The sequence below is a fragment of the Mercenaria mercenaria genome, chromosome 14 (assembly GCF_021730395.1).
Source record: "Mercenaria mercenaria strain notata chromosome 14, MADL_Memer_1, whole genome shotgun sequence".
NCBI lineage: Eukaryota > Metazoa > Mollusca > Bivalvia > Venerida > Veneridae > Mercenaria > Mercenaria mercenaria.
The window spans coordinates 48,454,510-48,479,187 of NC_069374.1; the positions used below are offsets into that span (position 1 = coordinate 48,454,510).

A 24,678-nucleotide genomic window follows, 5' to 3' on the forward strand; every position below is an offset into this window, starting at 1 on the left:
ACAAATATCTGCCATCACTTATAACAGAGCTATACAGACATGTACATGTACTTAAATAACTACCTGAACCACTGTAATAAAACTGACCGGTCACTTATACATGTATACCTAGATAATGCATCAATAACTTTACATTACGAACAGTGTATAGATAAATCAAGTACAGGTTATTTGCAAAAATATCGTTCTCTTTTTTATTTATTTATAGGATTTTAATCTTAAAATGTTATTTTTTCCTTAAATAAACAGATTTTATCACTTTTTTCGACTGGAATTCATATATTTAAAACTTCCGTAAAGTGATGACATTATATTTTTACGGAAATTAAACATTTTATTTTTTCAAGAAAATATACCCTGGCCCACATAAAATAAGAAAAACATCTTGATAGGAACAGATACAAATCAGTTTCTGCTGTAATAAATTAACTAATACGTTGGTTTATCATTGACTCGAAACGATTTGGGTATTGTTCAAATACTTAATGAGAAATTTGCATTTAAAATGTAGGCTAGAAGCATATAATAGTGTCCGAAGTCCTTTGTTTGACTGATCTTTAGACAGGGCGATTCTGATGGCGATACTCGTAATTGCAGTTATTTTTATGCAAGGATACGCCTGTATTATCGTATCATAACATCTGCAGAATCCCGAAAGATTGATTGGTGTCCCAGGGTGAAACGTTTCCCAAGGAGGGATTCTGAAGATGTTACAACACAAAATAATATGCGTTAACGCGTTTCTTGCATAAAACATGTAAAAAAAGCTAAAAATTGAATAAATTATCCCTCAACGTCATTAAATTTCCATGAAACTTCTGTTGCTTTTGTTGTTGTTGTTGTTTTTTCACGTTGGCTGAATCACCGTTTTCGGACTGTTTTGGCAGACGCGAGCGCTAGAACCTCTCTGTTAACACACGTTTTTGTCCAGTTTAAACACCCCCAAAAAGTGAAAAGAACATCAGTATTATGCAAGAATATCAACTGTGAAAAACATTGCATTTTAATCTCTTTTGTCTAAAAGATATTAGCTAATTAATTTGTACCATTTTGCAATATGGAATATTGATGTTTATTTCGTATATAGGCTACACTTTCTATTTCAACCCGTCCACTTAGCTCAGTAGGGAGAGCGTTGGTCTACGGATCGCGGGGTCGCGAGTTCGATCCTCGGGCGGGGCGTGTTCTCCGTGACTATTTGATAAAAGACATTGTGTCTGACATCATTCGTCCTCCACCTCTGATAATTCATGTGGGGAAGTTGGCAGTTACTTGCGGAGAACAGGTTTGTACTGGTACAGAATCCAGGAACACTGGTTAGGTTAACTGCCCGCCGTACTGAAATAGTAGAAAAATTGTATTAGTCCCAAAACAAAGAAACAAACACTTCTAATTTATAAATAACTGACAATATCTGAATAACGAGTATATACTGAGTTAACAAAATGCGTTGTAAAATGTATGTATCTCTTGCTGCTTGAATTTGATTCGCATTAAATTTCAACGAGAATATCTTATCAGGTAACGACATTTTTCGCATTGGTTATTCCCTTTGCTTATTATTTTATAGATCCAGTCAAAGTAAATTGTTAATTGATATTTATGTCTTCTATATTTATGATCTCTGAACATCCAGCGGCATGACGGCAGCTTTTTGTATTGATAAGTTTATACATAATCATTGATATACATTATTCGTCGGAGGAGTCGCCCCTTGCACATATCTTTGATAAACTGCGCATATGAGTTTCTTTTTTTTTAACACTTTGACTCAGTGTTGTTATGCTTTTGAAATGGTCCTTTCAGGAAATATCCAATGGTATTTGTAAAATAGTTATATTTTAGACGGTACATTTATACGTGAACTTTTATATTTAATAACCTTTCACTAACAGTCAGTGTCTGCTATTAGTATTCTCGGTAATGTGCTCTACCTCCGCATGGTATTTTCATGATTTAGATTAATAAAATATTCATGCTTGCTTAAGCAGTTAGAGTGTAACTATTTCGATGATTATTAGTTAAGTCGAATTAGTTTTGCGCAGCATTTATTAAAGCCGTGTAGTTCTGATTGATGGTGTGTGAATTTGTAATAACCCTACATGCTCACAGTTTGACGTAGCCACTTCAAAAGAAGAGAAAACCATTAGTAAACAAATTGCACGTTGTCCTAGCATTCTATTGATTTTGTTCACAATCCCAAATGATTAAATCGCTATGGGGCACTTTGAAGTACGGATCTGTAAAACAGTAATACCTGAACAATATATATGCCAATGACAGGTATGGATAAGTTACTTAAAATGTTCAATGTATGTATCCTTTTCGGACAATATATCGATTTTTCAGACAAATACAACACATAAGCAATCAAATTCATATTTTACATTGAGAAAATATTTGTCAAATTGATGAATAAATGTTCTGCCGTTTTACAGTAGTCTTTTAGATCATATCTTGAAAGCAAGTGCACATAAAAGACAGTTAAATGACATTTATCTATATGTAAATGAAATGCTTAAATTGCGTGTAAATAATATATTACGGACCAATCGGTCTTTTCTGACGAAATTAATTCTCAAGTATGAAATTTTTTGACAACTTTTATTAAGTTTATACTTCCTCAAATCACTCTGACACTTTTTACCAGCAAGGCTAAAGCTGTCTGCATGTTACAAGGAATGTCACACCATCACTTATCTACATGATGTCTGTTATTGTATACATTAACTTTTACCCTGCTAGATTTCTAAAATGGACTGGTCCATCATTCAATTTAGGCAGTACCACTTATCGATCAAAGGGGGTGTTCACTGAAACTTTTCTGGCGACTGAACAGCAAACAGTGCAGACCATGATCATATAGGTCACAAAGGCAGAATCACTTGTCACCAACAGGCTCAAAGATTAAGAGGTTTTCATAATATGATATGTTATCTAGTTACTCTATTTCATGTCTCTTGTTAAGAATATGATACCGTTCTGAAAGAAAGCCTTGTCATAACTTTGTGGCATACTAGAATTCTAGAATATTACATACAGTTATAGCCTGAATGGGTTAAACTCTAGAAACATTGTTAAATCTTATTCTTAACAAAAATATCGTCAAGTTGCGATAATTGTGATAGACACTGACTGAGCTTTGCATCGGCAGAGAAAGTTTCGATACATCAATTATTATATTTTACAGCACAGTTTGGTCCTAACGACTATATTCCTACTGATGAAATCTAACACAATCAGTAGGATAAAAAGTTCTGCTTATATACAAATGCATATTTATAACCAATGCATATCGATATTTACGCAGCCAAGTACTTTGGAAGGAAAACTCTCTAAAACAATTAAATATTCTGTCCATACATGCTGTAGGCATGATATAAAGATATGCTGCTATAAAAAAAGGCTAAAGCACTGTCACAAATCTTTACGCTATAATAATAGATTTGTTTCTGACGATTTAGTGATTTTTATGAAAATTTTGAAATTCGTAGTTTTGTTTGTGACCTTACATTTGTTCAGTGCGTATCCTGTGCTTACATTGACTTTAATAATTATTTATTATGTATACAATTTTAATATTATGTTGAAAAATTGCTGCTCGTGACTTTGACTTTAACCATTTTTTGTACACAACTGTTATAATCGGAATAATTGTTGTTCGTTACTTTGGCTTTAAACTTATGTGTGTACGACTGTGGAATATGCGCTGCTCGTTACTTCGACTTTAACAATTGTTGGTATACAAACATAATATGTGGAATAATTGTTGCTCGTTACTTTGAGATTAACAATTATATGTATATGACTTTAATGTGTGGAATAATTATTGCTCGTTACTTCGACTTTTAAAATTATTTGTATACGACTGTAATATGTAGAAACAATGGCTGCTCATTACTTAAGCTAAAGCAATTATTTGTATACGTATTTAATATGTGGAACAATAGTTGTGCGTGTCTTCGACTTAAACAATTGTTTGCATACGACTGTCATATGTGGAACAATTGCTGCGTGTTACTTCGACAAAACAATTATCTTCATACGACGGTAATATTTTGAACAATCAAAGATACTTTCTAGAACGCTTTTTATCTCCTATCACAATTCATTAGCTTCAGTTTTATATAACTACGTCTAATTGAGTAATTCATACGGTTCATAGTCTGGAACAATGATGTAGTCATTATATTGCCAGAAATAATTTGTGGAAAAAAACTGAAGCTTCGAGATTCTTATTTTTTCGTTATACATACCCTTTGTAATTGTGCTGCAGCCATTCATATTTTGCGTATACAACTGAAAGGTTGACAAAATTATAGAGAAATTGATACAGATAATGTAACTTCTAAACTATATCAATGTATGGTTTAAACATGATTCACGGTAATTACTCTTATTGTGAATAAACCTGTAATAAATAGTTCTACATATATTTTTACTGTACAAACTGACACTAAAGTAATTCAGAAGATGACGTAAAGTGTTAACAACGTTTTGAGAAAAAGTAAATGACATTTCATTGTAATTGTTGTAATTAGTGTCAGCAAAAACTCTACCTTATGTTACTCATGTAGTTGAGTCAAACAAATAGATAAAAAGTAGTACTGATTGTTTTCTTAAAGGAAATAATTATTGAATATAGGTCAATTAACACAGCATCCTTAAGCGCAATCCTCAAGGCACGGTCAATATAAAAAATACTTACCGATGCAAGCAAAGACTCTCTTACGAAAACGTGAGCAAGGTATCAGCCATCAGGATTTCAGAATTTCCATTCATTTACAGATAAATACATAACCCCATTTTCTAAGAGCATGATAATGCTATAAATTACTTCAGCAATCATCGGAACTAGCGAGGCGTAATTTCTTCGAAATTCTTAAACGTTACATTAAAGTTCCGGAAATAGAACCAAGCTAGCCTGCAATTTCCGACTGGTTCTTTAGCGAAAATCTCTCATCATTTTATCCATAAGATGTTATTATTGCGGAACTGAGGTAAAATGTCTTTCGTTATTACCATCGGTTTTTATATTTTCAAAGGAAAATCAGTACGTGATAGTAGAAATAATGGTGCCATTAAATGTAATTCTGAAAAAAAAAACTTCCATAGGGATTGTGTCAGCTAACTTTAAAATGTTAAATTCAGGTTTTTATTTAGTACAAGAGAAACAACTAGTGTGTTTTTTTACAAACGTTGATGTGATAATGCTGTCTTAAATGATTCGACTATGCATTTCTGTATACCGGCTACGTTATTAGTATATCAATCATTAGTAATTGACATAAAACCATCAAGCTTTTTCCATGCTGGTGTTTTAGTGAAATACTGAAAAATAAGAATGATATAGGAATTATAATTATACCTGGTAATTGCAGAGTGCGAATTACATTTCATTTTTTTTTAAAAAATGCAGAATTTGCATTTTCTCTCATGGCTCTGCCGTAAGTGAAAAAAAATGCGTGTGGTGCACACTTGACGAAATATGTAAAACATATATCCTTTACATGCTATTCTTAAAATATTTGTAAAAACTAATATCTGAGCCAAGCATGCATAGTTTAATTAAAACAAATTCAAGCTCGTAAAACGTGTGTCTCCATTATGTCGGCATAATAGTAAGAATGGTTTAAGTTTTATTCTATTTCAGAATGGAATGTTTGATATAATTATTTCTACTTTTCATATGATATGCACGATATTCACGGTAGCACTATTAAGTCTACCTACTCCCTTACCACCCAATATTTATTTAATTAATGGCACCATGACTAATTGGACATGAAGTCGTTAGTAAAATGACGTTATATTCGAATTTTATAATTAGTAATTACTTTTCGCATATGAATATAACTTTTTGTTAACAGTCATAAGTATTAAATGATCTGTCGGAAATATAGAATGCACATAAGTCTGATAATAAAAAACATGATTTGTTGGAGATAATGAAAATCTAAACACGTCTCATCTCCGAAGCTTCGTATGAAGCGGACCTATCATATTAATAACATTCTAACACAACCCAGTTTGTTTCTCCATTAAACTTTAAAGACTGACATTGTGTGTTGATATGCAACACATCCACTGCACGTATGTCTCAATTATGACGTCATTGTATCAAGCGTCACAGCACCGCGCTTGTAAAAATGCCCACACAAAATAGCAAACTGACTGATGGATGTCTTCAAAGACATAAATAAGTATTTATTTATAACGTGTGAGAGTTGAAATATATCGAGATTTGAACTTAAGGAAATCACTTTTTGTCGTTAAAATGCGTATCGTCATATCACGTAAGCTGCGCCTCAGGGTATTATTCTTTCGCATCGGAACTCCAGTCATGTTATTGTAAATTTTGTTATAAACTACTTCCTTTTCCACGCTTTTAAGTGGCTTCGATTTGGTTAGTAGCAAGAATTTCAGTTTGTAAAGATGTACGAGCGTTTATAAACAAACCATTTGCCAAAAGTAAATATTAAATAATCAAAATATGACTAATAATGTATCATTTAACCATTCAGACTCTAGATTTTGGTCGTCTTTTGCATTACTCATATGTATGAGGACTAATGTGGTAGGGGTGGTCATAATTTCAAATGTCTGTCCATGTAGAAAATGTTTGGTACTGATATTAAGATATACAACAATGACATGAAAAACAGTATTGATCTTTATCATATACCTACATAAATTCTATAATAAAATCAGCTTGCATTTCACAATTAAATATGATCAGGCAGAAAAATAGTCCGTATTGTTCCTTTTAAATTCCGTATTGTACCGTCCCTATTGTATGCTGCTTGACTATTTTCATCAATATGCATGATCTGACATAGTTGTATAAATAGCGCACATAAAACTTCAGTTCCATTTTTGGTATTGGTAAACATTGAAGATTTTGTTCAAAAACCAAACAACAAACAAAAAGGTAGAGGTATATAATAAAAGGGTCATTATAACAGTAGCTAGATCTGGGTTTTTGTATTCGGCTTTCGTGGATTTTGCAAGGCGGCCGGATCACACACGGCGCTTGCGCGCCTCGTGAGATCAGATCTTGCAAAAATCCACACGAGCCGAATACAGCATCTCAGAGCGAAATACGGTTATAATGACCCTATTATGTGATATGTCATCATATACGTCAGTTAAAGTACTTAACTACGTGCTTAAAATATCAACTGTGCTGACTGTATTAAATGTAGCTAAAATCTAGCGGAGTCTATCAAAATACAAATAATTTCTGATTCACGAGGAAAGTATGAGATCACGAGACGAATTAAAAGGCGATGTTCCTCCAGTTGCCCGTATTTGATTGCTTTAATTGACAATCAGGATATTCTAAAGGGGAATATTATCTTGTTCAACGCTTCGATTATTCCCAATGCTCTTTCATCATCTACAGTTTCTGCTTCCCGTTGAATTATTTTTGCGACATGCTTTTTTCATAGCACTCGGTGGCACCAGGATCGGTTTAAATCATAGTAATAAAAGTGTGAGCTGGCGTAGTACTCTGTCGCATTCATATATCTTAAGTGCAGTATTAATCTTAAGTGCAGTATTAATTCTTCTTTATGGATACGATTCCTTAATTGCAGAATGTATTGTTCTGCATAGATACACTACCACAGTTATTGCAGGTTGATTTGTTCTCCATAGATACAATACTTTAATTGCAGACTTGATTGCTTTGGCATGAATACTGTACGTAAATTACAGGTTTAATATTCTGTATATCTTTTAAATTTATTACGAAGTAGTTATACAACATAAATGTATAAGATAATTTATTACGTTTTATTTCTGGCCAAATGCATTCTAAGATATTATCATTCAAGGAACTAAGATTAATGTATATTAAGAAGTTTATTTTGTTTCGGTTTGAAGGCAACATTCAACGTTGTAATGGGAAACTTCAGATGCTGTACAATATGTATATAGATATAATATTCATGTTATAACCAATAAACACTCATTCAAGAAATAACAGATAGGATAAATTCAAATGACCGCCATCTCTACCTGAATTATATTTTATTTCCTTGCAAAACAATATGAGCCGCGCCATGAGAAAATCAACATAGTGGCTTTGCGACCAGCATGTATCCAGACCAGCTTGCGCATCCGCGCAGTCTGGTCAGGAACCATGCTGTTCGCTAACGGTTTCTCTAATCGCAGTAGGCTATGAAAGCGAACAGCATTGATCATGACCAGACTGCGCGGACGCACAGGCTTGTCTGGATCTATGCTGGTCGCAAAGCCACTATTACTCATTACTCATTTTCTCATGGCGAGGCTCATGTGTGTTCAATGATATTCATTCCACGAATGGTTTAGATCTTACAATAACAATTAACGATTGCTTGAAGCAAGTAAAAGGCCTCGGTCCTAACTACCAAATTAATGTTAAAAGGCCACAATACACAAAGTCAAGATCGATTCTCTCAGATGTTAAAAATCGTCACCGTACCATTCCTGTCGGGATATAATAGGATTGGGTAAAATATCTTTTCTTTCTTTCCACCGTGGCTGTTTTCATAACACCATGAAAAATGCTTGAGCTTCGAAGTCTTGGCCCACGTTACACTGCCTATTTGTACATCCTTGAAAAAAATAGTCCGTCAGTGGTATTGACCGTATAAACTGCTATTGACTGTGTATGCCTCATATACACACTCTAAGCAGATAACGGCCTGATAAATGCGTAGTGCAGGGATAAGATATGTCAGTCACTTTCATTTGTAAAATGTGATTTTGGAAGGGTGTTTTGAAATGAGAGCGGTTTAATGGCTTTTCAAGCTCTTTTTTAGCTCTTTTTCAGCCGGGAAGCACACGCTCATTATTGCAATAACGTTTTGCACTTTTATTTTTATTTCAGATTAACTCCTAACAATGGCGGAATATATTACAGAGCACTGGAACACGGTATTTAGGAGGATACTCGAAGTAACTGAGACTGATTCGCCCATCGCACAAAAAGATACCGTTCCTCCCAAGGAACAAGAACAACCCGGGGCATACGAGACGCAGACGCTAGTAGTGATAGTGATCCTCTGTATATTCAGCGTAGTTGGCACTGTAGGGAATGGGTTGGTTCTTTATGTGTTTACACGTACTACAGTGAAAATGGCTTCGACTATATTCATTCTTGCACTGGCAGGAACAGATTTTGTCACATGCCTTGTGATCATACCATATACTGTAACAGCTATTCAGCTAGAATACTACTTAACGTATGACGTCTTATGTAAGACATACCAATTTTTGATAACATGTACCGTACCACTCTCAGCATTTATCATGGTTGCAATAGCAGTGGACAGGTACATCTGTATTTGTCACCCTTTTGCACATATCATGACTGTGAAAAGAGCAAAAATCATAGTGGGTATTTTGGCGATATTTGCGACAATTTTAGGGCTCATTACTGCCCTCGGATATAGCGTTTATCAAATGGAGAAAAAAACCAACGCTACAGAAAATAGTCCCGAGGTTCAATTTGCAAGAACGAACAACTCTTCTAACATTACATCAATTGGGACAAACACCTTTCGTACAGATTTTACGGCAGAAACGTATCACATACGAGAACAGGAAGAACATACAGAAGAACACAAAGTATACAAAGTTTTATGCGACGAGTCGACTGTTTTGTGGTCCGCTGATTTTATCAAAGTTTATCAGAAGATTTACTCAGCATTTTATTTATGCTCTCTGCTGATTGTTCTGATATTATATGGCCTTATTTATAGCTCCGTTACGAAACAAAGAGCAAAACGACGGGCGCAGAAAATGGGTGGAAGAGTGAAACAGGTGAATACTCATTGTCAGACGGATGAATCTACGATTCCTTTGACAAATATAAATGCGAAAAGCAAAGTCAATTCGAACCACAATAATATATCTCTTAAGGTAGAGATGGATGGTGAAACAGCTACTACAAGGCTTATGCCAGAAGATCAAGCCAACGGAATAAAAGAAGTTGAAACTCGACCAATGAAGAAAACATCCTTACGAAAAGTTCCGGTACCGGATCCAAATAAGGATAGAAGGGATCATGACAGGCTGGCAAATATCAAGACAGCCGTCATGCTTTTTATAGTGACAGCAGTGTTTATCGTCGCTTTTTTGCCAGCATGGCTCATGGCCCATCGATGGATAGGTTTCAATACTGTCGTGTTCTACATGTACTTTGTATACAATGTAGCCAATCCAGTGATCTACGCCTTCATGAATCAAATGTTTCGCGAAAATATGTGTAGAATATTTAATAGCTGTCGGATCCTTGTAAACAGGCGATAGTTGCAAAAGGTACATTGTGGCTTCAATAAATCAACTGTTAGATAGAGGAAAGTAACTGAATTACATTCGCGCATTGGAAGATTATCAGGAGCGACTGTATGATTTTAGTCATTGTAAGAAATGAAAAGACTTTTCGAATCATTTGAAAAATGAGTTCAAACATTTTAGTGAACAGACAAAATGTTTCAAAACTGTGTTGAAAACATTTCTTATTTCATAGCTAGTACAAAGATAATTAAATTATGTTTGAATTACAACCTCTTAGTCAAGGATGACGGCAATACAAGCAAAAAAGTGTGTCACAATTTATTTGATTAGTGACAACGGTTTCGAGCGGAGAAAAATAAAATTGTGACATATTCGAAGGTAAATAGAATATTACAACCAAGTGATATTAAACCGAACAGGGTCTAGATGATGGATCTGAAACATCGGTGCATTGACCCAAATATAGAGTTTACAATAAAAAGACAGCGTAGTTTCGTCTACACCAAAATCAGTGATTAACCTAAGTGTGCACATAAACATATAAACTGAAACAATAAAACAACTGTTAAACACAAATTGCAAGAGATCTTATAGGAATGAAGAAAAAAAAAACATTTTCGAGTTATCAACAGTTTTGCGCGATTTAACAATAGGAAACTGTTAATGAAATGACTAAGTCCGGTTTCTCGAGTCATCGATGTTTAAGCGGCGGTTTGTATTTGACTGTAGTTTAACTTTTTGCAATGTGATAACTGTAGATGTTTTTAAGAAGTTAGAAAATTTCAAAATAATGCAAAACGTTTGTAATGCTAGCTTTTTATCAGCAATGGGTGTCGAGAATATCGTATCAAACTTATATGTTAAACAAGGTAATGTTTTTAAGAAATCCAGTTATTTCAGTCAGAGTCTTAACTATCACGTACATGTATTGCAGCATGGTTTAACGGTTTAAGTATATAATCAGTTTAAACCCAAATGTATGCAGGTCACAATGAACTTATCTTGAATACTTAAATGAGCCCTATATACTTAAAATGTGTTATGTTATTCTGTATCTATTTTATCTATCCAATCGTGAACGTTCAATTGCAACACGTGACCGTACAATATATTTCCTTATTAGACGCACGTGCGTACAAAAATAGACTGTATTTTTCCCTTATTCGGACGGTTCATAAAGTCTCATGTTAAACATACGATAAAGCGCGAAACGCGTGAAAATGTTCCGAACGTGAATCGGGTAAAGTGGACGCTAGATTATGCGTCTTGAAACGAGAAAGACATAAATACAATATTCAGTGAATCATTTTTAATGAAAACTAAAATAAAATAGATATAGAATAAAAAGGTTATTTAACATTGAACTCTACAATGCAAGATATATTTGGACGTGCAGCCAGCTGGGAAAACCATATGGTTTTCTCAGCTTGGTTCTCGTCCAAATATATCTCCGTATTGTACAAAACAGTGTAAAAAACTAATAATAATATTCATTTGCTCTGTCATTACGGGCACAAATAGCATTGTTTACTTTGCATATTACTCAAAACACACACCATATCCCTACAACTACGGAAAGTTCCGCAACATTTTAAATAAGTATACACAGTTACATCCCCATATACTGTAAGTGTGTTTTCGTATTCGTTTTGCTCCGTCATTACTGGCACATATAGCAATTTTTACTTTGCATATTACTCCTAACACTCCACATCCCTACAACTACAGAAAGTTCCGCAAAATTTCAAGTAAGTATATATACAACATGAACAAAGTTAAGGTAAATTAATCGTTTATATTCATCTTTTTTTTTTCGTTTCTAAACGACGTTCATACGGCGTTCACCCTCCTTACGCTAAATATTTGGACGGTGATTATATCATAATGTTTTTGGACTTAGAACGTAAAAATATTTATGTAAACAGGTTCCTACTCTAGCATACGTATTGAATTATTATTATAGCCATCCGTTTTGTAGGAAGTGACGTTTTTGTTTACCAAAATTGTGTTAGTGATGGTGTACAGTACATATGCAGTTATTGCAAAATTCTTTGCCGCCTATCTGAAGTTTTTAAATGCGATGTCTATCTTATGTTTACTTCCAAATATAAGACAATTGTCAAAGTGTGCATAAGTGGGGCATTTGGGCGTAAGTGTACATATATATGTGGTCCGGTGTAGCGATGCATTTGGGTCTAAAGATGCATTTGGGTCTAAAGATGCATAAACTATTTAAGACTGAGTTATTGTATCTTGCATGATATTGTGTCGGAAATCATTCATCCTCCAACATGTTGACAAGTAGGTAGATACTTACAGAGGAAAGGTATATACTGGTACAAAATTCAATTCAGTAGCACTGGGTAGGTTAACTGCCCGCTCTAACTAGAACAGCGTTAAAAAACGGCATTAAACCCAAAAGCAAAAACAAACAAATGTATCTTACATGACATTGGGGACAGTTATACTTCACGTTATTTCCGTCAGTTTCATAATTACTTAAAGTGTAGAAATGTTGATATTCCCCAGAATATCTTTTGTCACACCAATATTTTTTCTTTGTATTTCACTGACATTGACAAATCTGAGCTGCTACTGATTTTACAGCAGACAACATGCACCAATGTCTGTTTACTTGAATCTCTTGTGAAATAAGTTCTGTAACGTCTACAACTTAAACATTTAGTTGTTGTTGTTTCCGTTACTGTTGTATCGTTATGTAATCAGTAAAATAGACCAGAATTAGATGTTTAAGGACGACTATCCATGACATATGTTAATACTGTATAATGAATATGTGTTTTTGTTGGAAATAATTTTAAAACATATAAAAAGGTTGTTAGTTAAGAAAACAACTTCAAGAAATGATGATACACTTATTAGAATGTTTGGAAGGTTTCCGTTAAATTGCCATAGCTATATACAATTTAAATAAATATTATCACGGAAAATTGAGTCTTTCTTCAAAAACAGTATGTTTTGACTGATATCCCTGTTATTTGATGACATAAGATATTTACCATTGCATTTCAATGAAGACTTTTTTATTCAATCCGCCAGATAAATCATAAATTAGATTCACATGTGTCAGTCCTGGTCACTTAAACTTTGTGCTCTTCGTAACTTAATACACTGCGTTCTCTTATTTGTCAATTTTAACGTATTGTCTGTAAAATTATGTTAATGATGGTCTAGTTTTTGCTTGCTGTTGGTCTTAAATTAGGTTTATGTTGGTCCGAAATTAGGTTACACTTATTATGATGAATGGCAAAGACTTCTGCAATAAATAAGCCATGCCCTGAGAAAACAAACATAGTGCTTTGCGACTAGCATGGATCCGGACCAGCCTATGCATCCGCGCAGTCTGATCAGGATCCATGCTGTTCACTGACAGTTTCTCTAATTGCAATAGGCTTTGAAAGCGAACAGCATGGATCCTGACCAGACTGCGAGGATGCGCAGGCTGGTCTGGATCCATGCTGATCGCAAAGCCACTATGTTGGTTTTTTTCACTGTGCAGCTCAAATGCATATGTACAAAGTTATTATCTTGCTGTTTCTGTTTTTTTGTTGTTGTTGTTTTCAGTTTTGTCATTATCTCCGACTTTTACATTTAACAGTATTATGCCTGAGTAAAGTAAATGTAAATTATATAAACTTATAAAATTACCTTGCCTTACATGTCGTTTACGTACAAATAAAACAAATATTTTCTCCAACTTTAAAACGCAGTTGTCTTGCTAAATGTTACTTAAATAGTGTCCGGTCATGTTTGATCCCCTACCATTGTAAAGTGAGGTAAAAAGAAGGAAGATTTCTGCACTTGCCCGTTATCACACGTACTTGAGTTTTTTGCTACGTAAACGCGTATTACTTTATTACCAGAGGAGAATAAGAGTGTTCATAGAAACTTCTCTTATACTTCTTTATTTTAAACACTGAACATACTGTAATTCCACAGCCCCGACAACATTTTCTAACGATTTGCTGCGCGAGGCAGTTCAATGCCGCAATAGTTGAACTATAATTGTAATTGTAGGTGACCAAACCAGGCAATTGTTTCTATGGTAATATATAAACCGCTAAGATACATTGTACAATGAAATTAATAGGGTATATATGAAAGAAGTTAAAGAGTTAGTTTTACTAACCTTGCGTTCTGCGTAATTTTTAAATACAAAGATAACACTATCTGTATGTTTCAGCTGCTTAACACATAAATGTTAATGTTAAGTAATGTTTTAGTTACTTTTATATTGTCCCTATAGCTCTGTTTAAGTGAAAAATGAAACTAAAATATCCGAAAACATTGATCATATCTAAGGCTTTAAGATAATATTACTTAAATGGAACATGTGGTAAAACAAATGTTAAAGCGGGGTTAATTCATATACAGTAATGAATACAATATTTTAGAGGAAAATATGTCTAAGAGATTCATTATATAGAGGATTAAAATAACGCAGATACAACCTAGAAGAAAAATTGTATTAAATAGTATGTACATTTATTTCCAAAAGCACGTCTGAATTAAAGACACAGCACTGAATCAATCAGTATAATTGGGGAAAAAGAATCCGGGGTGCACGCGGCTAGCCAACCTCGCACAGAAAGTTAAAAAAAAAGATGTAAGAGAAAAACGAATCGAGATGGACTGTAGTAAGAACATTTTAGAGTCTCTTGAACTATATATACAAAAATATGTATTTGTCATTGAAATTGTTAAATACAAGTAATTTTAGACGTTGTATTGTCTTCGCATGGAAAGTAAAATAATGAGGCCTTATCGAAATGTTGTACATTTTGTGTTAGTTAAAATACAGTATTATATTGATTAATCTGCTTATAATTTCTATTGTTGATACATTCGTGTGTAATTTATTTTATTGTTTTGTTGTTGAAATTTCATTGGTGTAGAAATGCAAGTGATTTGATCAGAGATATGTGGAACAACTCCTGAAAGCCGAACATGAACGGGCTTGACGGAATTGTCGGGCGATGTGGAAGACGATTTACACTGTTCAGGCTATGGTTTGAAGAGTTTAGGTGTAAAGATATATTTTGTTGTTTACTTCGTAAATAATAAATGTCAATGCATCATTTGTACAGTCATGTATATATTATTAAACCATATTTTGAAATAATTACATATATTTAATAGAAATTCAAACAAAGTAATACATAAATCCCTCTAAAGAAATTAAATGTTACGGAGATGTTAAGTTTTGGGCTTTTAGTTACAGTTATTTTTGTTCTCAGTAATGATACATTGATTTACACAAATAATTAATATATTAAAATGTAAAATGTATACCTAACAATAAGAAATTATAAAAAAAAAATGTTAAATTGGCATCCCATATGAGTCACGCTGTGAGAATATAATGGCGTGCTACCAGCATGGATCCGCGCAGTCTGGTCAGGACCCATGCTGTTCGCTAACAGTTTCTCTAATTGCAATATACTTTGAAAGCGCAGGCTGGTCTTGATCCATGCTGGTCGCAAAATTACTATGTTGGTTTTCTCATGGCGCGGCTCATATGTGTAACAATAAAAATAGACGGTCATCATTTCAATTGATCATTTTGAAAGTGGTTCTTATGCTTTACATATTTTGAAGCATTTCCCTGACTGTTCAGGATGACAGTGCTGCAAAGAGTTAAATACAAAATGTCACTGTACTCACATGAAATGACAACATTTTCAGGTAGTGGATGATAGATAATGACTCTGCAATATCCGTGTAATTATGTATTTGTAAGCAATTCGAAATCCTCTGGACGTAACTATAGCTTTCTAAAAATATATGGATAATACGGAATTTGATGATTTTCGTTACAGTTTCACTACCTTTAACACACTATAAGGTGTTTTATTGTTGTAAACAAGGTAAGCGGGTAATTTAACTGTTTACACAACTTGAAAACAAGTTGTTTTTTGAGGCCTCCCAATTACAATTATATCAACAATTATCACCTGCACTGAGTTCATTCATGAGTGGAAAAATATTGATAGTAAAATTTTGAAAGGATTTGTTCACATTATTAAATGTTGAAAAAGAGCATGCCATTCTCTTTCACTCAGAATTTATGAGTTTTTCACTTTTGGCTAGTCCTGGGTTTTGAATTTCTTAAAAGACAAAGGGAAGTTCGGTATAGGCTGTTTCAAAGTGTTGAAAGTAGAATAAACTTACACAATAATCTTTTGAATTCATTACGCTGTGGAGACTTTTGATATAGACTACAATGGGGGAAATCCAAAATCAATGGAAAACTGTCAGTACAAGAGTTGTCTATTCTGCGTCACTGTTTTAAAATATCAGGTTTTTTTAAGTTTTTTTTAGTTTTTCTTTCACGGAGATAATAACAAACATAAAGATAGTTAGCAAATTGGTGCACTTAGCAATTATTTCACATTGATTGATTTCACATCTGTAAAGATGAACTTGAATTTTTTAGGTACCATTTCTAAGGTAGGAAAAGCCTCAACGGGTATAAGATTTAAGTCTTTGGATTTGCTCATCACCTGATCTGTTATAGGACCCATGCATTGTTTTCCTTTTCTTTAAGACAAAATTTGAAAAACAAACAAAGAAAAGGAAAAATATTTTGTTCAAATATGTTTTAATATTCCTTGAACTATCCTCAGCACAATTACAAGGCCATTGCGCTATTTGCCACAGGCTAATATACGACTGCATGTAGCTCAGTTTTAAGGTATTTATAACATTTGCCTAAGGCCAGTACGACTGTCCCTATCATATCAATTACAATACGAATACATGCAACAAATGTACAAGTCTTACATGCTTTTTGACTCAGGCCAGTACGACTGCTACACGCAGGACAATTACAAGCGGTTTACGCTATTATCCTCAGGCCAGTACGATTGTATTCAGCAACATACAATTTCATTATGTGTTTCAGCAATATTACAGGCCCATTACGGTATATGCCGCAGTCCAATTCGACTTTATGCAGCAGAACTACGTTATAAGCCTCAAGCCAAAACGACTGCATTTATCATACTTACAAGCATGATATGAGTTCCGGGCTGCATGCAGCACTTTCAAACGCCATCTAAGCTCCTGGCTTCAAGTCCATACGACTGCATGTAGCACAATTACAAGCCCATTTAGATTTTCGCCTTAGGCCAATACGACTGCTTATAGCACATTAACAAGCCCATGACGTTATTCGCCTTAGGCCAATACGACAGCATTCAGCACAATTTTAAGTCCATTATATTTTAGCCTTTGACCAATATGTCTGTATGCAGCACATTATGCTGATCATTTCATTTGAATGTAGATGTATGCAGTACAGTTAAAAGGCCATTATGCTTTTTGTATCAGGCAAATATGACTTATGCTGCACAATTACAAGGCCATTATGCATTTCGCCTCATGGCAATATATAACAAGCCCATTATCTTCTTTCTCCTAAGACCAATACGACTGCATGCAGCAGATTACAAGCCCATTACAATATTAGCCTTAGTCCAATACGACTGTCCTTATGCTTATTATGCTATTTGTTTCACGCAGAGAAGACAGTCATAAGCATAGAACCATAAAATGTTATTTAAGAATAACAAAATAGGACCTGATGAATTATTCATCGTCTACATGATATTAGAATACATTATAGATATATTCAATGTTTGTTCTTAATTGTTATTTTCATTCTTATATTGTAAAACTCTCTTTGTTTGTTTATTGTGCACATGTATTGAAATGTTTTAATTAAATAAAAAATAGCTAAGAAAAACAATTTAGATTTCCATCCATGGTGTTCTGTTTGATATTTGGGCTAGCTGTAAGTAGAGCTAAGAACTCTTATTTTTCGTATGTTTTTTGCACTCTAGACGGTGATAGAGCTATTTTTTATTTTGTTTGATCTTCCTTTATTCGTATCAATGTCTTTTTGTCATGATTTCTCTTTAATTATAAAACCATTCGTAATTAATTATAAAAATTATATTGGTAATTTCTGAAATTTAAGAAATCTAATTTGAATTAAAGTTTTATTGTCAGAAACCTACATTGGCATAATATATTTGTAATTTCGAACAGAACAAAATACAAGTTCGTATGTCCACCTTTCATGAAATTGAAAAATGTGTAAAATATCCTTCTGGATATTGCAGAATAAAAGGAAAAGTTACACAAAAAGCATTGTTATGGATTTTTGAAGTGCTCAAAAGCTAATATCTGGTTCTATATGGATGACATTTGAAAATCTGATAGATCAAAGCATATCAAATGCGAATACTTAAATCTAAAATATCAAAACATTATCAAAAAATAAAAGGTAAGGGTAAATTCCTTGGAAGGACAGAACAACCCAAACACAGCGATAGAGCCATACATCAAAAAATAAGCTCGCAATAGAAAGAAACTGCAACGATGACTGTTGCATATCAACGAGCACTTAAATTTTCAAAACGTGAATGGGCGTTATTTCTTCTAACCGCTAGTCGTTTATGACACACTCCTGACCCCCTTTAATCGTCCCATACTACCGCTGTAATGTTTTTATTTCCTTAAGGGCATTGTCACATTAGTCATTCTGCAGCAAATTAATTTCTCTTTTTCTAATTTTCTATTTATAACACAAAAGGAAATATCTTACCTTTGTCCAACACTGACTTTCAGGCAATGACTAAATAATATGCCTACAAAATATTTTAAAGATGTTACATTTATAATATGATGTTTTTGGCGTAACGCTTACAATTCATGTAAATATTCACCCAATTCAGGCAAACGGTTTGGAAATAGGTAATTGGTATGTAATGATTTAGTAAATGCAAAGTAGAAAAAAGGTACAACTGGACTGGAGGACGTCAGATGACGTTGCCTTGGTGGCTAGCATTTCCTTATTATTTTTGCAAAGAATAAATGAGTTTGGCATATCAACTGACATTCCTTATTTGTAGATATATATAGAAAAGCGGAATTTTTCTGGTTCTTTTTATTGAATATTCCTCGTGTAATATTTTGTACTGATAAAAATACTTTGAGATTGTATACTTAATATATTACAGCCATGGATATTGAAAATGCATTGAAATGTTATTGTTTAATATTTAAATAGATAGAAAACCCATAACTTCTTTTACAACAATTTGAGATCTTTACCGAATATAAATGAAATTTTATATAAACGCCAAATAATTTAGATATTTTAAATAATATGATATAAAATGCATCTTTTATTGGTGTAAAACGCGTAAACTTGTATTATTTAACATAAATGATTTTAAGCGCAAAACAAAACAATGTTCAATTATATGTACATGTGTTCTTAGCATTGACATAATTTGTACATAATATGTGTTACAGGTTGCAATTAATTGTCAAACAAACGAAATTGCCTGCTAATGTTTGTATCAAGCTGTTGAATAAAAGTTTTAAAGTTAGAACAATTTTCTTTCATTGTAATATCATGCACGAATGTGCTTGAAAATCTAAATAAACATAATTATTTTCAAACTTAGCAAATCAACAAAGACCCGAGATCTACATTAATGAGCGACATATGCAGCTGAGTATTTAACATTTAATCACTTGTCCCGTTTCCGCAAGTGATTGAGATGGTCAATTCAGTAGCCTATCGCATGGGGGCCTCCGTGACCGAGTGGTTAAAGTTGCTTTCTTAAAATCTCTTACCCCTCACTGATGTGGGTTGGAGCCTCACTTGAACCTGAGGGGGCCATGGAACTGACCAACGGAAGGTAGGTGGTGTCCGCCCGCTATAAATTATGCCCAGAGGGGCACCTTGCGTCTGGTTCCACCACCAAAGCTGCAAAGTTACCTTATGACCTATAGTTGTGTCAGTGCGACGTTAAACCTATCAAAAACAAGAAAAGCCTGTTGCTACCTGGTAACGCCCGCTGCTACCTGCTAAACGTCTGTTGCTACCTGCTAACAGTTCTCTGTTTTGAAGATTTGTGTAACATCTTGAATTTTTAGCATCCGAATCAACTGAAAAACAAAGTATATTGTTTGAAGGCGTGTGGTTGACTTATATTACAACAGATGGAAAATGCTCTTTTTGGAGTTGAGTCGCGATTAGTGCAAGCCATGACTTCTACTCTAATAAACAATTATAAAAATGCTTGACCTAGCTAGTACAAACTTTGTACTATATGTCTAAAAATTGTACTGATATGCCAATGGTTGAACGCAGTATTGTTTCAGCTCCTTTCACACGTGTTACGAATACGTCGTTCTACCCTCGTTGTTCCCTGTTGCCGTAATTATTTCACAACCACATTAATTTTATACAACCTATTGAACTTTCGACAGAAGTATGAGTCATGCTGAATGATCAAGCGCAAAAAAAGTATATTTGATTAAACATTTTTTTCTGAATTAGTCTTTATTAAATCCGTAACAAGATCATCGGGAATCATTCATTGCTTATCGGTTTGATAAATGCTTAACAGTTTGATCAAAAGTATCATAATAAACACGACACGCAACATCCGTAACGATCTAAAGCACCGACTGATTATCCCAAAAGACCAAGAGTTCTATAATATTCAAAGAACAGAATGTTATTTACGGCTGCTATACGACTACTAAGAACTGAAGACAAATGGTTTTCTTAAATCCATAGCAACGACTTTTTGATTTAGGAAGAAATATTAAAAACAGTTCGCATAGAGCAAATCAAATGTTCTTCGTCATATAATATTTTCAATTACTGTATACAATTTATTGAGTATGTATACTTGAATATGGTTTTTTAACATATTATCCCTAATTCTACAAAAGAGATCTCCTGAATACCTAAGAAATAATTGATAGCAAAGCGTGCTTTAACACTATTTATACACGATGGATCAGTTTTACGTCGGGCGTTATAATTTCATGCTGCTGCGCGATCCCGTCTTAAATTAAACAAAACACCTTCCGAACACTTGAAGAGATAATTTTAAAAGGTGCCAAAACCGCATACTATTTTACTTGTAAGACTTGGTTTTTGCTTATTTCTTTAACAATATTTATTTATGGAAGAATTATACCATAAAATTTGAATTTCCAGCCGGAATTAAAGTGTGATAATTCACAAAACAAGATCTGTCCATAAGACAGCGCACTCGACTTTTCTCAGTGTTTGACTCAAAATTAGAGCTTTGCCATTAAAACTTTATAAAACTTTAAACATTCAAAGTTAAAAGGAGCAATACTCTAACAACATTCAAACAAAGTTATGGTGATCGTTTCTCTTGGTCTAACTATTTTAAGTTTCAAGTCAATAGCTTTGATAGGAACAGAAAATTCCAAGTTAAAAAGGAGCATAACTCCATCAAAATTCAAATCGGAGTTATAGGGATTGTTTCTCCTGATGTAGACTTTGATAGTACATGTAGGTAACTTTTTTTAAGTTTCAAATCAATAGCTTTGATAATAACAGAGATATTTGACTTTATCCAAAAAAAAAACCAAAAAAATAACCAAAAATTTCTGAGTTAAAAGGGACATAACTCTGTCAAAATTCAATTCAGAGTTATGAGAATTATTTCTCCTAGTGTAGACTTTGATAGTAAATAACTATTTTCAGTTACCGGTAAATATCTTTGATAGTAACATAGATATTTGACTTTATCAAAAACTTTAACAACTGCGACGCCGACGCCGGGACGAGTGAAAAAGCTCTACTTCTTTGAAAGTCGAGCTAAAAATTAACTACAAAGTACATGTGTTAGTCAATCATTCTTTTGGATAATAGCATAAACCTGTCTCCAGTCTGACAAAAAAGAAGCTTATAATGCCGAAATAATGAATTAATTATGGCATAAAAGGGGCATCAAAACGCTGATGCATTAAAACGACGTCAAAGAAGGCATGGCAATACATGTCAGTAACCTTGCAAAATTGGTAGCCTTTATCTTGAAATTAACATCGAGTTTGTCCCCCTTTTTTATTTGTACTAACTTAAAACGTATAATTACTATTTGCCAAACTTCTATGGATACAAGTGAATGCAAAATAAGCAAACAAATGCTGAATATCCCTATTTGTTTTCTTGTTTTATAGAGTTTAGCAGTAATGCATACTTAATATTTTATATACGCGAAAATGACAACAAAATTCTGGTTTTCCCAAAAAAGCCTATTGTTAGCATTGACCGGAGTGTCTACATGGTCTTACAAAACATCAAGCGCATAACCGCATCATTTATATTGGCTGAATTTCTATCAGTCACATTTTTTCTAAAATTAGAGTAACACCTTTTTTCAAAAGTGCAAATCTACTTTTAGTGTTAAATGAAATCATTGTTTCCAAATTAATTAAAGATATAACGCTAACATTGTAAGAACGGAAATGATTTAACGTGGTTGCCCGAGTATGGCATGTTTTGTTCAAAACCTAGTGACTCTCACTCGCTGTACTACAGCTTAAAAACTCTGAAAGTGTTGTTAGACGTGTAAGGCTGCTCTAATAGACTTTTGATGCTTAACCATTTTGGTAAAAATTAAGGCTATTGAAATATTTTACATGATTCCATTACATATTATCATAGAATCGCAACGTTTGTGAATTTATGAAAGTTTTTTTTTATTCTAGTAACCTGTGCTCGCAAAAAATGACATTTCCTGTCTTAGGTAGGTCGTTATAAGCATTATCAGTTAGGCAACTTGGTGATAGGATTGGAGATATACAACAAATTAACAAGCGAGAGAGAAGAAACTATATTTTTGATCGTTACAAAATGCCACATCTATGAAAAGGTGTTATAATACATAACAATTAGGACTAGTAAATGTTTAGAATAATAAATAGATGTTTAAGTTGGACATCGTCTAGGAACGGACCTGTAAATGCCTTCCTATGTCTTACTTATATGATATTGTACGGTTTTAAATAGTGTGGCTCAATATGATAACTTTTTATACGCGTAATTGATAAATTGTTCAGACTGATTTTCTTTAAAGCTTGTGTATTTCGGAAACTTAAAATATCAGAAAGATCACACTTTAAAGCGATGGTACAAAACGCTTTTTTTTTTGTATTTTGTTATTGTTCGGACTATTATATGAAATTATAACAAAAAGACCTCTAGGAAAATGACGAACAAAACAGCAACTGGTACACAACCAGTACGTCAACGAAATACAGAAACAACCATTGTCCTGATTAGAGTTCAGTAAGAAGTTTCCATTTGTTTTTACAGAGCTAGCTATTCGTTTTATCTGTTACTATTGTGACATGTAATCAATATGCATCTAAAAAGAACAGAGGAGTCTTTGACAGGCTTCTGCTTGTTTATGGAAGTGGATAAGTTTCACTGGTTAATTCAATTTGTATTAAATCTACTACCCTTGTCACAAAGTTTGTTTCAATCAATCTTTTCTGACTTAACATGCCCCGGGCAATGATACTAATAATTGAAATATGGGAAGACTTTAAATTATTTTCCGAGTCTAATCTTACTTTATGTGGATATTTAGGTACAGCTTCCCTGAAATTACTACTTTATTTTTCCGCAGGAAGATATGATTTGATATAAAAGTTTATTTCAAATGATTATGCAAATAAATCAAGAGACAGATGGGAGTTTAGTGTTGTTTTAAAAGACATCCTCCGTAAATTTTATACGATTTCAGTTACATTATACTGACATCAGAAATAATATTTTTTAAGTTAGAGATGTATAAAATTTTGCTACGTTCTAAGTTAATAAACATCATTTGAGTTAATGCAATAAGGGTGAGTGTTATACTTGCATATCAATGATTATGTCTTGCACAAAATAGATTAGTATGCCTTTAAAACACTTTGGCCAAAATTATTTCTGTGTAAAGTGCTTCAGTGTTTCAAACTGTTCACATTAAGATTCTGAAGGTCTAATTAGAATGTAAAAAGAGAAGAAAATGCTAAACTTGTTACCAAAAAGCTTAATATGGTTCCTAAAGTGATTGCAATTTGATCGATAAAAATGACACGAATGTTTTTATTGATGAGCTAAAATTGAATAACTATGTCTTGTTTGCGTGTATTGTTGGCAAATACTTTCGTCTTAGGGCAATGATCATAGGGCAGGTATTTAACTGTTGAGAACTATAAAAATGTATGTCAACAAAGAAACTAGAAACTCGTTTATCAATTAAAAGATTCCGAAACAAAATTTCAATGTGTTACATTGAAATAACTGTTGATATCAAACAACATTTGCAAATCTATTTAGGCAGTACTCACGCGAAAGGCTTGGAAGGTTTGTAAAAGTATTTATGGTTGTAATGGTTGTCCGAAAGAATTTTAGATTGCAACACATAGGATCACTTTTATGATACATTAATACATTTATTGTCAGATCATCTCGGTGTAAATACTGTTAAACTAAGGTCGTGTAAGTATTCCATTTATTATTATTGT

At 33.4% G+C, this 24,678-nt stretch overlaps 1 protein-coding gene across 1 annotated transcript; it reads left to right on the plus strand.

Moving 5' to 3' along the window:
- Positions 1-8,884: 8,884 nt before the first annotated feature.
- LOC123528232 (uncharacterized) lies at positions 8,885-13,585 on the plus strand. Its single transcript, XM_045307960.2, has one exon. The coding sequence runs from the start codon at positions 8,893-8,895 to the stop codon at positions 10,300-10,302; it is 1,410 nt and encodes a 469-aa protein (XP_045163895.2). The 5' UTR covers positions 8,885-8,892; the 3' UTR covers positions 10,303-13,585.
- Positions 13,586-24,678: the final 11,093 nt, after the last annotated feature.